General features: G+C 36.9%; 1 protein-coding gene across 4 annotated transcripts in view; it reads right to left on the reverse strand.

Annotated features, from left to right (window-relative positions):
* Nucleotides 1-8,257: 8,257 nt before the first annotated feature.
* Nucleotides 8,258-15,029, reverse strand: part of LOC103695979 (SKP1-like protein 21) — a 33,675-nt gene continuing 26,903 nt past the window's right edge. For 2 of the 4 annotated variants that reach the window (XM_026800731.2, XM_026800730.2), the window contains exons 10-11: nt 13,398-13,531; nt 8,258-8,839 (exon numbers count right to left, since the gene is read on the reverse strand). In XM_026800731.2, coding sequence (XP_026656532.1) covers nt 8,637-8,839; nt 13,398-13,531 — 337 coding nt within the window. In that variant the 3' untranslated portion in view covers nt 8,258-8,636. Of the gene's footprint in view, nt 8,840-9,965; nt 10,344-11,168; nt 11,350-13,397; nt 13,532-15,029 lie in introns of those variants that run through there. The other 2 variants (XR_003383238.2, XM_026800732.2) reach the window with 2 other exon arrangements.

A 15,029-nucleotide genomic window follows, 5' to 3' on the forward strand; every position in this document is an offset into this window, starting at 1 on the left:
TCAATGGGTTTTGGGCCTTCAGGTAGCAACTTAAATCCCAGGCGTGATCCTTCTCAAGGGCTTCTTACTTCTCTTACCTTTAGGGGTGGCAATTAGGTCTGGTCGGATCGGATATGGGTCGAGTTAGATACGAGTTAGGTCAAAAATTCGTTAACATGAATCCGACCTGTTAATTAAACAAGTACCTGACCCAACCTTATAACCTATTTATTAAATAGGTCAAGTCAAGTTAAATAGATTAAACAAGTTAAGTAGATTTTTAACAGATTAAATAGATTTAAATAAGTTAAAAAGTTTAGCGGATCGGGTTAAATAGGATAGAAATGGATTAAGTAGATTTTAAACAAGTTAAACATGTCTTAATTAGGTTAAATGGGTTGGATCATGACCTAATTTATTTATGAAATAGGTCAAAATGAGTTAAACGGGTCAAAGATCTAAACCTGAACCCGACCTATTAATAAACAGATTTAGAAAAGTCGATTTGTTTATGACTCAAATCTATTTATGTGAAATCTGACTTTGCTTAAAGTGGGTTGTCTACAGGTTGGGTGACAAATCAGGTCATAAATTGCCACCCTTACATTGCCTTTTGCCACTTGAATGGGTAACTATGTTTGCATAATAAGAAGGTTTGTTGTTGACATTAATTGATGCAACGAAATATTTGAACTTGTTAGCAAAAACATGATAGGAAACATAGTCTTTGATGGGATGAGAATTTTTTGGTGCAACTCGTTTCCCTTTTTGTGGACAATGAGTGGGGACCAAGTAATGGAGTTTTGGTATTGGGACTACCTAATGTTGAGATCATGTATGGAACTAGACTCCAAGGACATCCTTTGATGGGGAGGCAATTTTATGAGCTTTGACTTGGTTGATTCATTTCCATGCTCTCATGATCGAAGTTAAGGAATAGTGATCGAGGCATATGACCCTGTGGGTATGGCTCATCAATTTGGACAATAAAGATGAGTTGGATTTGGTAGGAAATACCTTGGTGTAAACCGGACACATCTTGGAACAATCAATTGGTTCCTCTTGAGGTTTATAGGATGAAGGGCACTATTTTGTTTCTCATCATAATATAGAGTATACTCTAGAAGTTTTATACTATGCAAAACATGAGTCTTCCTTTTCCTTAGTAGATAATATTTAATCCTAATAACATAGTAGAATAACCAAAAAAATATGCATTTAACAGATTTATGATCAAGCTTATCCCCATATTGTTCAAAAATATGAATATAACAATGTTCTTCTCCCAACCGGAAATTATGAATTAGGGTCGCGGCAACCGTCACATTCTCATAGAAAACTCTTTCCACAAGCATGGAAAGCCTCACAATATGATATCATAAAGCAAGCAACAGAATTTAACCAACATTCAAACTTTTATTTAAATAACTAGAACCAAAATATAATCTCACAAAAACCAACAATTTTAAAGGCTTACATTAAACTTTAATAAATCCTAATTTAAGATAAAGATATCAAAATTCTACCTCTACCACTCTCCTATAGAAAAATCTTGAGCCAGACTAGTTGTCTAAATCTGTAATAACACAAAGATAAGGAATAATGAGCTATACAACCCAATAAATAATGAACTAGGGCCAAACATATAAAGTTTCTCTCTCTTGACATGGGCCAGACATGCTGATTGATCTAAGTTAACCCATTCTATTGACAACCAAACCCAGACTCCTGATTACACTTGAACTGAGATTCTCTCTCTTCTCCATCCTTTCTCTCTCTTATTTCTCTCCCTAATGAACTTTCTCTTTAGAGATGTAGCATCTAAACATGGCACCTCTCTTTGTGATTCAGGATCAACCCTGGCGAAGAGCCCTAATCCACATTCGGTGGGTGGCATGCCAGCCCCACCTTGGTCTTTGTTAAACACTCTTAGATTTGATCATTCTCGATCTTTGTTGAACCATCTGTATCCTAGTTCGAGTATGATTCGATGAAATCACTTTGATTGGGCCAATCGGAATGCCAAGCACTTCTACTTGGTCAGCCCTATGAGGATGTTGAAATTTAAGATTTTTATTTTTTTAATAATTATGATGAAATTTTAATGAAAAATATATTTTGGAATATTAGGTTTGAGAAGGATTTTTGGGATTAATTAGATCTATTAGTTGAATTGCATTTGTAGGATAAGCAATGTAACACTTTTTTCTAGATCTATCAGCAAATTATAGATATTTTTTTAATTGAATTGTTCTTGATTTATGAAGTGAGGCATAGTGTTTTATTATTATATGCACCTCTTTCTAGAATATTGTATGATTCTTAATTGAACGTATTGATTTCGATATTTAATGTCGTATGAATTTATGCATCTTTAGATTAAGAAATTGAATATGAGAAAACTTTAAAATGGATTTGGACTCACAGCTAGACTCTGTATCGATACCCAGCCAGTGGAGGGTTTGTGAGGCCCAATAGTCCCACATCGGAAAGACTCGTTCTAGAGCCTGGGCATATGAGGCGGGTGTCGCCTAATCCTGCAGACGTGTTTTGGGTGGAAAACAAAACCGGGGAGGGGTGAAGGACGCTTGCGTGAAGCCCCAGAACCGGACAATATATGGCAGGGGAGCCCCGTGTCCCCCCCTCATGTGGCCCCCACGTGGGCACTAGGTGCCTCACGTGCCTCGCAGAGGCGGGGGCGTGACATTTGGTATCAGAGCCGAGGACGACTCTTTTCCGATGGTGGGAAGGGTGTGAGGCCCAATAGTCCCACATCGGAAAGACTCGTTCTAGAGCCTGGGCATATGAGGCGGGTGTCTCCTAATCCTGCAGACGCGTTTTGGGTGGAAAACAAAATCGGGGAGGGATGAAGGACGCTTGCGTGAAGCCCCAGAACCGAATAATATCTGGCAGGGGAGCTCCGTGTTCCCCCCTCATGTGGCCCCCACGTGGGCACTAGGTGCTTCACGTGCCTCGCAGAGGCGGGGGCGTGACATTTGCGGTGTGAGGCCCAATAGTCCCACATCGGAAAGACTCGTTCTAGAGCCTGGGCATATGAGGCGGGTGTCTTCTAATCCTACAGACGCGTTTTGGGTGGAAAACAAAATCGAGGAGGGGTGAAGGACGCTTGCGTGAAGCCCCAGAACCGGACAATATCTGGCAGGGGAGCCCCGTGTTCCCCCCTCATGTGGCCCCCACGTGGGTACTAGGTGCCTCACGTGCCTCGCAGAGGCGGGGGCGTGACATTTGGTATCAGAGCCGAGGACGACTCTTGTCCGATGGTGGGAAGGGTGTGAGGCCCAATAGTCCCACATCAGAAAGACTCGTTCTAGAGCCTGGGCATATGAGGCGGGTGTCTCCTAATCCTGCAGACGCGTTTTGGGTGGAAAACAAAACCGGGGAGGGGTGAAGGACGCTTGCGTGAAGCCCCAGAACCGGACAATATCTGGCAGGGGAGCCCCGTGTTCCTCCCTCATGTGGCCCCCATGTGGGCACTAGGTGCCTCACGTGCCTCGCAGAGGCGGGGGCATGACAGGGTTATTCGCTGGTATATCGACACTCTACCAAAAGGGTCTATTCGCTGGTGTATCAATACTCTACCAGTGGGGGTTATTTACTATATATCGACACCTTGCTGGTGGGAGTTATTCGTTGGTATGTTGACAACCTACTAGTGGAGGTTATTCGCTGATATATTGACACCCTGCTAGTTGGAGTGATTCGCAGGTACATCTATAACCTGCCAGTGGGGGTTATACGTTGGCAACACTCTACTAGTAGGGGTTATTTGTTGGTATATCAATATCCTGCTAGTGGAAGTTATACGTTGGCACATCGACACCATACTAATGGAGATTATATATTGTCATATCGATACCCTACCAGTAGAGATTATACGTTGGTACTTTCATGATCTCATATTCTGGCTCAACAACAGGGTATAAATGTGGTCATAGTTTATGGCTGTCGAGATGAACCTAATGATTTGAAAAATAATTGATTTATGAAACAAGATTTGAAATTGAAATGACAGGATAGCGTATCGATTTGGTTTTGAATCGACGTATTTTGCCGGCTTAATTTTAGTATATTACTATTATTTTATTGTTTGATTTATCTAACTAAAGTGTTCATTACTTATTAGATTGTCTAGCTCATTATATGATTTCTTACTGTTTTTACAGATCTGAAGAATTAACTTGACTCGGAGATTTATTATGTGAGAGTGATTTAAGACAAGATTTTAACATCCTTATTTAGACTTGATTTTGTTTTAGATTTGATGTAAGTTTTTAGAATATTATTGGTTTTGTAAGACTTTTAATTTTATGATTTAATTAGAATTTAAACATTATTATTTAAGTTATTTTCGTGGCCTATTTAGGATATTATGAAGAGATACCATGCAAGCTCATAGGAGGAGTTTTCTATGAGTACGTGGTGGTTGCCACAACCCCTGACTCGTGATCTTGGGGTAGAGGCATGACATATTCATTGATCGAGTTGCTTAGACGTGACCTAACCAGACCAACATCATCCGGCCAACCATTTTTCTTATCTTGTTATGTTAATACTATTAAAGTTATTGCAAAGGAATTAATCTTACTATTAATATCTTTAAATAGGTTTAGTAGGTTCACCTAGTAAAGTTTAAAAGTCTAAGATGGAAGAGGTAAGTAACTTTAATACTCCTTATTAGTTTTCAAATTTTCACTTATTTTTTAGTATTATAAAAATATGAAAATAGTATTAAATATTGATCATATAATATTTTTCTAAAATCAAGGATCAAGCATATGATATTATGAAACTCATGATTTATTACAAAATAATAGTTCTAAGATTATTTTACCGTTAAGTACTATTTATGAACTATGAACTTCATATTTATGAAATTTATATTTTATTATGAAAAGAATAATTTCATGATTATTCTACTGTTAAAGGTTTAATTATGGACTACAAACTCTTTATAGTCTTTTAGTGATTTATTTATGTATGATTTAAGACAATATGATATAAGAAAATTTGACTTAAGAAAATTTGACTTAAGAAAATTGTTTTAAGAAAGATATGAATATGGACTTCAGATAGCTATGTATGGCCCTCGCCAATGGGTTATAGTAGTTGGCATACGACCCTTGTTAGTAGGTTACAATAGCTTGGCATGCGATTCTTGCCAGCGGGTTGCAGTAGCTTGGCATACCATCCTTACTAGTGGGTTATAGTAGCTTGGCATACGGCCCCACCAGCGGGTTATAGTAGTAGGCATAATATTGATTACAACCCTATCACGGGTATATAGTGATCTTAGCACTTAGTCTGAGAGAATTATTATAAATTATGAAATGGTCAAATGATAAATAATTTATGATTTTATAAAATTAGCATGATTTATGATTTTGTTTATGCACTAAAAATCATATTTATATAAATTGCATGATTTATGCATATGCAATAGCATGATTGATTTATGATTATACTATTATTATGAAATATTTATTTTTCTAATAATAGTTATCTTATCTAAATTATTTATTGATGCATGTAAAAACTTATTCTTGATCCGGTAAGATAGTAAAATATTTACTTATTGAGCTGTATCACTCATATATCTCTATTTTTATTTTTTTTTCTCCAAACGAATAGGATCGATAGGAGAAAAGGGTAGTCCAGGCTTGGAATTTTCGCTAGCAAGCTTGACAATTTTGCAAAAAAATTTAGTATTTTAAATCGACTATGAATTTATAGTTAATGATTTTCTAAATATTGAGCTTTATGGGTTTGGTATTTATGTTTGGATTTAGATGCTCTGAACCAGTATTAATTGTATTTAATGGATAACAAAATTGGATTTTTATTTATTATATTTTGTTTGAGATAAATTTGAAAATTAAATGAAATGCTTGGCTTTGTGTTATCGTGGGTTCCTCTCAGTAGCATAGTTGTGTTATGTTCCAGATTTGGGGTGTGACATTTTATGTTATTGAAGCAATAAGTTTGATCATGGGTAGAAAATTAAGCTTAGGGTTATGATTCATAGGGTTAGGAATAAGATGTCTATTAGAGTTGGTTTAAATTGGAGTTGTGTGGCAGAAGCATGGTGAAATGTTAGATGGAAGACTAAGTACTTCCATTTGTTCAAGAATTAAGGTACATTAAGTTTTGAGGATGAAACTCTTTTAAGGGAGGAAGAACGTGAAGGCCTGGTCTGGGCTCGATCGACCTGACCTAAGGCTTGGCCCATGGAGTGGTCAAGCACGTGTTACGCGCGTGACAAGAATGGAAGACTCTTAGAGGAAGTCTTCTTCTCTTTAGGTGATTCCGACTAGGAGTCAAAGTTCTAGAGCCTCCAGGACCCTAGGACTTCACTATAAAAGGAGAGCCTCTCCTTGCAGAGCTCTCCATCTTGAGCAATCCTCCTCTTTCCCTCTCTTTCCTCCTTTTTTTGTTGAGTTTGTGGCTACTCGTCATTGTGCTTGCTAGAAATTGGGGCCACCAAACACCACCGAAGTGAAGGTAACACTTTGATCTTCTTCCCCTTTCCTTCTTCTTCTTCCTATGACCCAGAATCACGGCAGCTGGTCGAGAAATCAGCTAGAAATTGACCGAAAATTAGACCCTCTATTTTTTCTATATTATTGGCCAAAGTTTTTCTTCTATGCCAACTACTAGCATCACCATTTCTTGATGTCGAGGCCTTGGTTGAGTCGCCTGGCCTCCCTACCTTCATCTCTAGTCGAAGCCGAACCTCCGGCCTCCGACGAGTGGGTTGGGACCCGAGAATCACTGAGCCAAAAAACTCTCCTGTTCGACCCATTTTGGTTGATTTTTGTTGGCCGGCCATCGTCGCCGACTACCCTCCTCTGCCTCCGATTGCCATCTCACTGGACGACTATGGCAACCGCTGAAGTCCACCCCTGCTTGTTTCCTTTGTTCTACCAAAGAAAGAAAGAAGAAAAAAAAGAGAAAAAGGAGGAGGAGGAGGAGAGACAAAGCTCATCCCTCTCTTTCTCTCTCTTATTTTCTCTCTCTGCTTTCCCTCTCATCTCCTTATTTCTCTCTTTAAGAATACCCATGGATCCATAAATCGAGTCCTATCTCCCTATCCTATGGACCCGAGTTGACCCCTACAAAAGGTATTCATCTACCCTGGTGCCCGAGCAGGCTGTCAGACCGATCATCCCACCTTCTTAAGTGCGTATAAAATCCAGTATTGATGAACCCTATCAAATGGCCTCTGTTCTAGTCTAGTCCATGCTGTATGATTCATTGATCGAGTTGCTTAGACCTGACCTGACGGAGCCACTGTTATCCAACCAACTATTCTCTTTGTCTTGTTATTTCAATACTATTAAAGTTATCGAAAGGAAATTAATCTTACTCTTAATATCTTTAAATAGGTTTAGCGAGTTTGCTTAGTAAAGTTTGAAAATCTAAGACAGAAGTGGTAAGTAACCTTAACACTTCTTATTAGTTTATAAATTTCTACTTATTTTTTGGTATTATAAAAATACGAAAATAGTATTAAATGCTGATTTATAGTAGCTTGACATACGGCCCCGGCAGCAGGTTATAGTAGTTGGTATGATATTGATTACAACCTTATCACGAGTATAAGGTGACCTTAGCATTTAGTCTGAAAGAATTATTATAAATTATGAAATGGCAAAATGATAAATAATTTATGATTTTATAAAATTAGCACGATTTATGATTTTGTTTATGCACGAGGAATCATATTTATTCAAATTGCATGATTTATGCATATGTAAGAGCATGATTGATTTATAATTATACTGTTATTGAAAAAAAAATTTAATGGTAGTTATATTCTCTAAATGATTTATTGATGCATGTAAAAACTTATGTTTTATTCGGTAAGATAGTAAAAGGTTTACTTATTGAGCTATGTTGCTCATATCTCTCTATTTTTATTTTTTTCTCTTCAGGTTTGGAGTTTTCGCTAGCAAGTTTAATAATTTTGTAAAAGAATTTTAGTATTTTAAATTGACTATGAATTTATAGTTAATGAAATTCTGAATATTGAAGATTATGTATTTGGTATTTATGTTTGGATTTAGACGTTCAGTATTGGTTGCATTTAATGGATAATAAAATTAAATATTTATTTATTATATTTTGTTTGAAATGAATTTAGAAGTTAAATGAAATATTTGGTTTTGTGTTTTCGTAGGTTATACCTCTCGATAGCATGGTTATATTATATTCCAGATTTGTAGCGTGACACAAATAGCACAAAATTACTGTGCTAAGTGGAAAATTCATCACCATAGTAGAGCCAAGTCCATCATAAATGTTCGGAACTGTAAGAGAGTAGGTGCAGTTATATCTGCAGATGGTGTGTTTGTTGCCAGAAAAGCAGCAGTAAGTGGAAATTTGGGGAAATGTAGTAAAGATGATATCTTTTCAACTAATCCAAGTTAAATATAGTTCCTACTTCGACTACTTACCTTTCCTATTGTAGTACAAAAGAAAAATTCTGATGATAGATGAAGTTATATGTCTCGCAACTCTTCTGGAACAGAATTGTTGATGTTTGAAGTTATTTATAGATGATCCCTGCAGCAGTGATATTTTCTCTCTTTGTACAGGGTACCCTCCAAGCTCTTGGCGAAGACCATGCCGATGACTATTTATAGCCTAGCTTTCCTTCCAAATATCAACCAGCTGACTTCTAAATGCTTCCTCAGTGTGAAGAAAATTGTTCTCTTTGTTTTGAAAGATAAGAGTACGACACTCCGAATCACATTCTCCATTCTCCAAGTAGTCCTGTCTTGACCCCTCTCGGTCGGTGGGTGTGGAAGGGGATATTGTCGGAGTGAAATACCCACAGTACCTGCAGATAAAGAAGATTCTCAAATGCCCAGGAGTCCTTGGCACTAGGCTTAACAAACCACATAACCAATCCAACAAAAAATCCATCTGCAATCTATGAGTTATTCTCAACTTCCCCTGCAAAATTGTTGCTTTGTGTTGATCGTCGTGAAAATAAATTCATAACCGAATAATCACTTTGAAATCTTGGAGCACGACAATAGGATCTAAAATCAAGTCCAAAATAGAAATCTTACCATCCCTTCAGCTAAGATATTGCCACTGTGATTTCTGCAAGTCAGTCCCGTCCATATACCTCTATGTATATACAGTACATTTATCAAATTGCTAGCAGGGTATTCAAATCGTTTTATGTTAGCTCTCCACCCACTTTAGGATGATCTACTGCAACCTAAAACCCTGGAGGAATGACTGAAGGAAAGTTATCTTGAACAGTGGTAACCAAGATGCTCAAGATATGAGCCTTCAAAATAAAGCTGGAGCCGGACATGAGAATTTGCTTACAGCCCAAAGCATGGACTGCAGAAGAGGCTATAAGATCCTCCAGGGACAGTCAAACGTAACACGTCTCAGGAACCAGCAGGGATTCAAACCATTTACAATATTTGATGATCCACAAATATTTGGGATATCTAACTGTTTCCAAGAAAAAAAAATCACAAAGAAACTCATAGACCAATAGGAGCTTTGTATTTTCAGGGGAGGAAAGACTCGCTATCGTTTCAAGTTCCCACCAAAGATTCAAGGAAATCTCTGGAATTATTTTGATCAAAGATAATCCCTAGATGGTTGAATAACTGGAGTAAATTACACATTTTATCAACACTGCTTTAAATTAAAAAAAAAAAAGAATGTTGTCACAGAAGTCTCCTCATTCATTTAAACTAAAGGCGACACATGCAGAACCTAACTACCTTGAGTAACTTGAGTAAATCATTTGTCAATAATATGTTTTTTATCTGTTAATGATCATGCTATCACATGTTTTAACTAGAGAAGTAACAACTTTAAGTTTCCATGTTTAAACAAGCTAAACTTAAAAACGCAAAGGCAGACTTTTCATAGCAAATAAGCAGCAAGCCATAGGAAACAAACTTAAAACTTCAGGGCACAGATGCAACAATCACTTATTTCCAAACGTAAGCAAAAAGCACGATATTGAATTTTCTAGCTTTTATTACCATCTGATAATGTTAATTACCCATAAAAATTGCCCATGAAGGAGCGCAAAATAAAGTTTAAAAAAAAACACAAATTCTACAAATAGAGAGCCAGCCATTCTGCAGCGGTTGGAGGCAAGGACTCATCCAGCTCAGAGCTCGCACATGAACACTGGCACACCACTATGGTACATGATCCTTGACTCTAGATGGCATTTCAGCAAGCAACCAAAAAATTGTGCCAATGGCATTCTCTAGACTTCACAAACCAGATCCATCCATGTAAGAAATCATGTGAAGTCCATGGTGCCAAATTCATCCTGAAAATTTATCTCCTGTCCCACCCTGCATCACATGAATGAAATCTGCTGAGGCTTCAATAAATGCTGGGCTTATCATCCAGGAAAGCATAAATTGGTTGTTTGGCAAAAGAAAGGACTATAGATTGAGGTAGCAGCAAATTTTATGTATATGTCAAACTTTATATATCCATTTATGTCAAATTTTGCATTTTTTTTATATTTGAAGCTTCTAAAGAGGTTTGAATGCCTCCATGGCACACAAAAGCTGCATCATTGACTAAGGGAAGATTGATGTTAACAGGAAAATAAAAGATATGATATAAGTAGTACAATGTGATTAGTACATGAAGAGATAGAATGGCTTTCCACTGAGCAAGGATTTAAGACTAGAAAAGAATGTCTAAGACAATCCCAAATATAGCCTAATTCAATAGGTCATGTTACAAAATGAGATGTTGAGCATTAAATAATGCTAATTACAACTTTCCTCTGTAACCAACAGAATACATCACTCTTGCAGAAACAGGTCTCTTTATACAAACCAGAAAGATGGATGGTTGTGATGCCATCAATCAGGATCATGTGCAGTAGATTTGATAAATACACTCATTATGTATTCATTTATAGCCATTTATTGATGAATGGATGTGGGGAAGTGAATTTAGAAAAAGAAGCCTCATGTAATGGGATTTGCAGCTCAAGAAATGGGACTCACAAGCCCCATGGATGGAAGCTCAGATGAGTTTACATTATAATAATAGAGATAAAACAACAGTAATAAATCTAGTATTATCCCTAGCTGACTATAGGAAGAACTTTGCCCTGATTAAAGTTGTTGAATATGTATTGCAATCAAACCACAACTCACGAGCATTGACCAGCTTATTCAGTGGCTGTGTTATAAATCCATCTTCAGTCTTCATTCTTTTAAGGTTACCTCCACTTGTCAGCACAACCTTAAACAATCTTCTTCCAGAGCCTTCAGTATTTATGGTGAACTTCACATCCTGCATCTAGTTGTCACAGGTCTTTCCTCCTCCATCATAAACCTTCAAATGATAAAAAATTTTGAATCCATCCTTGCGGCCTCAGGTCTTCCAGTTCTCAAAAAGTTTCACTACTTACACCCACAATACTTGATCTTGAAAGAAGCTTAACAGATTCCAATAACAAGCATTTGCTAAAAAAAGAATGACTGTAACCCATAACTATATGTTGAATGAAAATAAATTATTTGAAAGTCATTGTAAATGAAGTCATATGGAGCAAGACTTGGGCGAAAAGATGCATGTAGTGTGTAACTAGTGCCCTTAGTATATTATAAATAATCTGACAAGGATATCATAAATGAAGTTGGGAGACAAAATTTAAACAACAATAACTATTGGGCCTAACTATAACAAGGTTAGACGGGAGCTGATAACAAGAAAAAACACTATTTGGACCCTTATGGGAAGTATTGCTTCGAGCTGATTCTAACAAAAGAGTGAAAGAGTTAAAAAAATATAATACATAATAAACAAAATATATAAACATCATGGTTTGCAATGGTAAGGTTGCTCTATTATCAAGGATCGCCGAACTGGTACCGGTCAGCCACCGGACCGGTACCGAACCAGCCAAAAAGATGCGCACTATCGAACTGGACTCGGTGCTGGTTCGCACCAAGTCCTCGCCGAATCGGACGGAACCGGTCCAGTTCCGTCCGGTTCCGGCCCCTACGGGGTCGGAGCTGTTTTCTGTGGCCGGTACGGGCCGGTTCAGTATTCCTTGTCCATTGTAACCTGGGCATCATAGGTTCGGAACATAGAAACAACCTCTCTATATACAAGGGTAAGGCTGGATATATCTAACTCTCCCCGTGATGTTTATACAAGGTCCCATGCTCTATATACAAGGGTAAAACTACATATATCTAACTCTTCCCAGACCCTGCAGGCGGCAGCCTCGTGCACCAAGATGCCCATTTTCTATAAACAGCATGGATCTAAGTTTTAAAAGTTTTTTCGTTGACATGTATAAAGTGAAGTCATTGTGTGAAAAGTTTGGCAACATGACTCATAGCACTCAAACCTTTGAGCATGTGACACTATACCGTGGAAAAACTTTCAAATCTAAACAATGAACCACCTCTAGTTGTTTAGAGGCAATGACAAAACTATTCAAATACATTGAGGAGACTAGAACTTCCTCAATGATCAAAATGTGCATATCATATCATTTCATTCAGTACATGAATTGATGAAAAAGAATTAGGGTGGTAGCATGAGTATTAATATCAGCAACTTGTCCAGTCCCCTTAGATGGGTTCATGAACAAATTTGTTTATGTGAGTTGGGAACCACGTGGGAAAAAAAATATTATGCAAAAGAAACTTGCCATAAATTCTCAAAGATGTTTTCTAGTCAGAAAGTCACCAAGGCAGGTCACTGTTTTAATTATATAATGTTTTTCTCCTGTATACAACAATCTTAAAGTCAAAAACAGCAAGCAGTACCCAACATACACTGGGGCCAGATTTTTACTTTTGAGCAACTCAGGCAGGTATGGGTAAATTAGAATGGTTTTGAAATGAACTCATTTTTCAAAGCAAAACAATTCTCCTCTAGTAAGAGGTGCTCATCTTTTATACGAAAGCTATGATCCCAATTCTCATGACATAGTCTAAGATAATGTAACCAATAAATAGATTGTGTAAAAAAATAGCTACAATTCCAATTTACTAATATAATGTGGGATGATGTAACCAAGAGTAACAAATAAGCAAAACAAATTTTAGCACATAATCTAAATAGGTTTTCTATCACAAATTTGAAAAAGAATGAAAGACTAAAGAATTATATAAGCAGAATAAATGTTACTGGATTTAACAAAGAACATGTGACAGAAAAATAAGCTAACAGAGGTCATAAAATATAGTTCACATTAGCTCCTCAAAGCACATAATTTGGTAAGTGAACCTAAAACAACAAACTAGAAGGTAATTCAAAGGCTGACTTATTACCAAAGGAAGACTACGAATATCAGAAAAAAATGAAAAATAAAAACCCATGCAATCTATAAGAAAAGAGAAAAATAAATGAAAAAAGAACTAGACCTGTGTATCCTCGAAGGGACCCATTCCCATTCACAAAATTTGGAACAGCCCTCCTTTCTTGGCTTAAAGATAAAATTTCTTGCATTCTCTCAGGCCAATCAGAGTTCAGCCTCCTAGCAAAGTCTTCCACTTCTCTGTATTAATCAAGATAAATGTCAAGTCATGTCAGCTAAATGAGCTAACTACCAAAGAATTATCAATGAGAAGTAGGTGAATGATGAAATATAACTGTTAAATAATAATAACAATAACAATGATCTATTTGAGGCTCAGTCATCCAGAGCTTAAGAAAACAAATTAGTTGTTCTGCTTCTAAATGACTATCTGGGTAACAGCTGCTAGCATACCCTATATAAAAGAAGAGTTTATTAAACCAAAAAATGGTTCAACGTTCCCTTTAGTGCATTTCGAGCCGCCTCTTCAAGATATGTTCCTTGACAAATTGCAACATCAAATAATATATATGAGTTGGTGTACACACTTTAAATTACACCTTTGGCAAAAGGTTTAATGATTCTAAAATCAATGTTGGGGTACACAAGTCAAAGATCCACATTTATAATCTACACTTTTATAAACACCTAGAAATTAAAAAAAATACATCTTTTGGAGATCTAACCTATGCATCTTATAGGTGCAAACTTAGATGGTTCCAATTCTACTCGTGTGCTAAATAACAAAATAGGTCATTTAAATTGGGAATCCAATTTATGGTTCGTGATCTAGACATGTCCAAACATGTAAGGATTGAAAACCAATAAGTTTTGATTCTTAGAACATAGCAAGACATGATCTCATATCATTAAAATTGTTCATTCTTGCGCCCACTTGATGCATAGGTTAGAGATCAACAAAAACATGTAATTTTTTTGGTTTCTATGCCTTTTTGGTGATCTAGATCATGGTCAACTTATGGATCTCCAATTTTGAGAGTCAATCATTGATTTTGAATCATTAAAACTTTTATCTAAGATACAGCATGAAGCGTAATAGTGTATAGTCCAACTCTCTCTTTCTCTCTCAAGTCTGTGTGCACATAACATATATATAATATAACTTTTCTAAGAGGGTGAACGACTCTCAATCTTTGTCAGAGAAAAGGAGAAATACCACTCAAGCCCAACAATCCTTCATTCTCTAAACTATTTTCTAGATTAGACCTTATTTAATGGGATGTGTGGAAGTTGTGCTATCCAAAGACGCTACATGAGCTCTCTACATGGGATACCTCTTGGAGTGGAATTTTCCCACACTGCCCCTCTGTTCGAGACACCTAATTCAACATCTATCGGATTGCTTGAAATAAGCAAGATGTACATTATGTCCCATATGAGAGATTCCAAACAGAACTCTCAAAATAATACCGAATTGCCTGAGTTTCCAACTGAGGTATGCTAAAGATGCATTAACAATCATTGTTACCTCCACACCTTTATATTTAATCATGAGTAGAAAGATTAATGTAATGGTTGCGAGCGCCGTGATTCCCGTTCGGTATGGTATGGCATATCTTGATCTATATTGTACACATGTATCGCACTCTTGAAGCTCAAGTATCATTTTCATAGCTGAACCTTCCTTGTCAAGCCAAATTGCAGTATATATTATACGGGTTCTCAAGTCCTGTGGTGA

This window comes from Phoenix dactylifera, chromosome 5 (genome assembly GCF_009389715.1).
Source record: "Phoenix dactylifera cultivar Barhee BC4 chromosome 5, palm_55x_up_171113_PBpolish2nd_filt_p, whole genome shotgun sequence".
Taxonomy (NCBI): domain Eukaryota; kingdom Viridiplantae; phylum Streptophyta; class Magnoliopsida; order Arecales; family Arecaceae; genus Phoenix; species Phoenix dactylifera.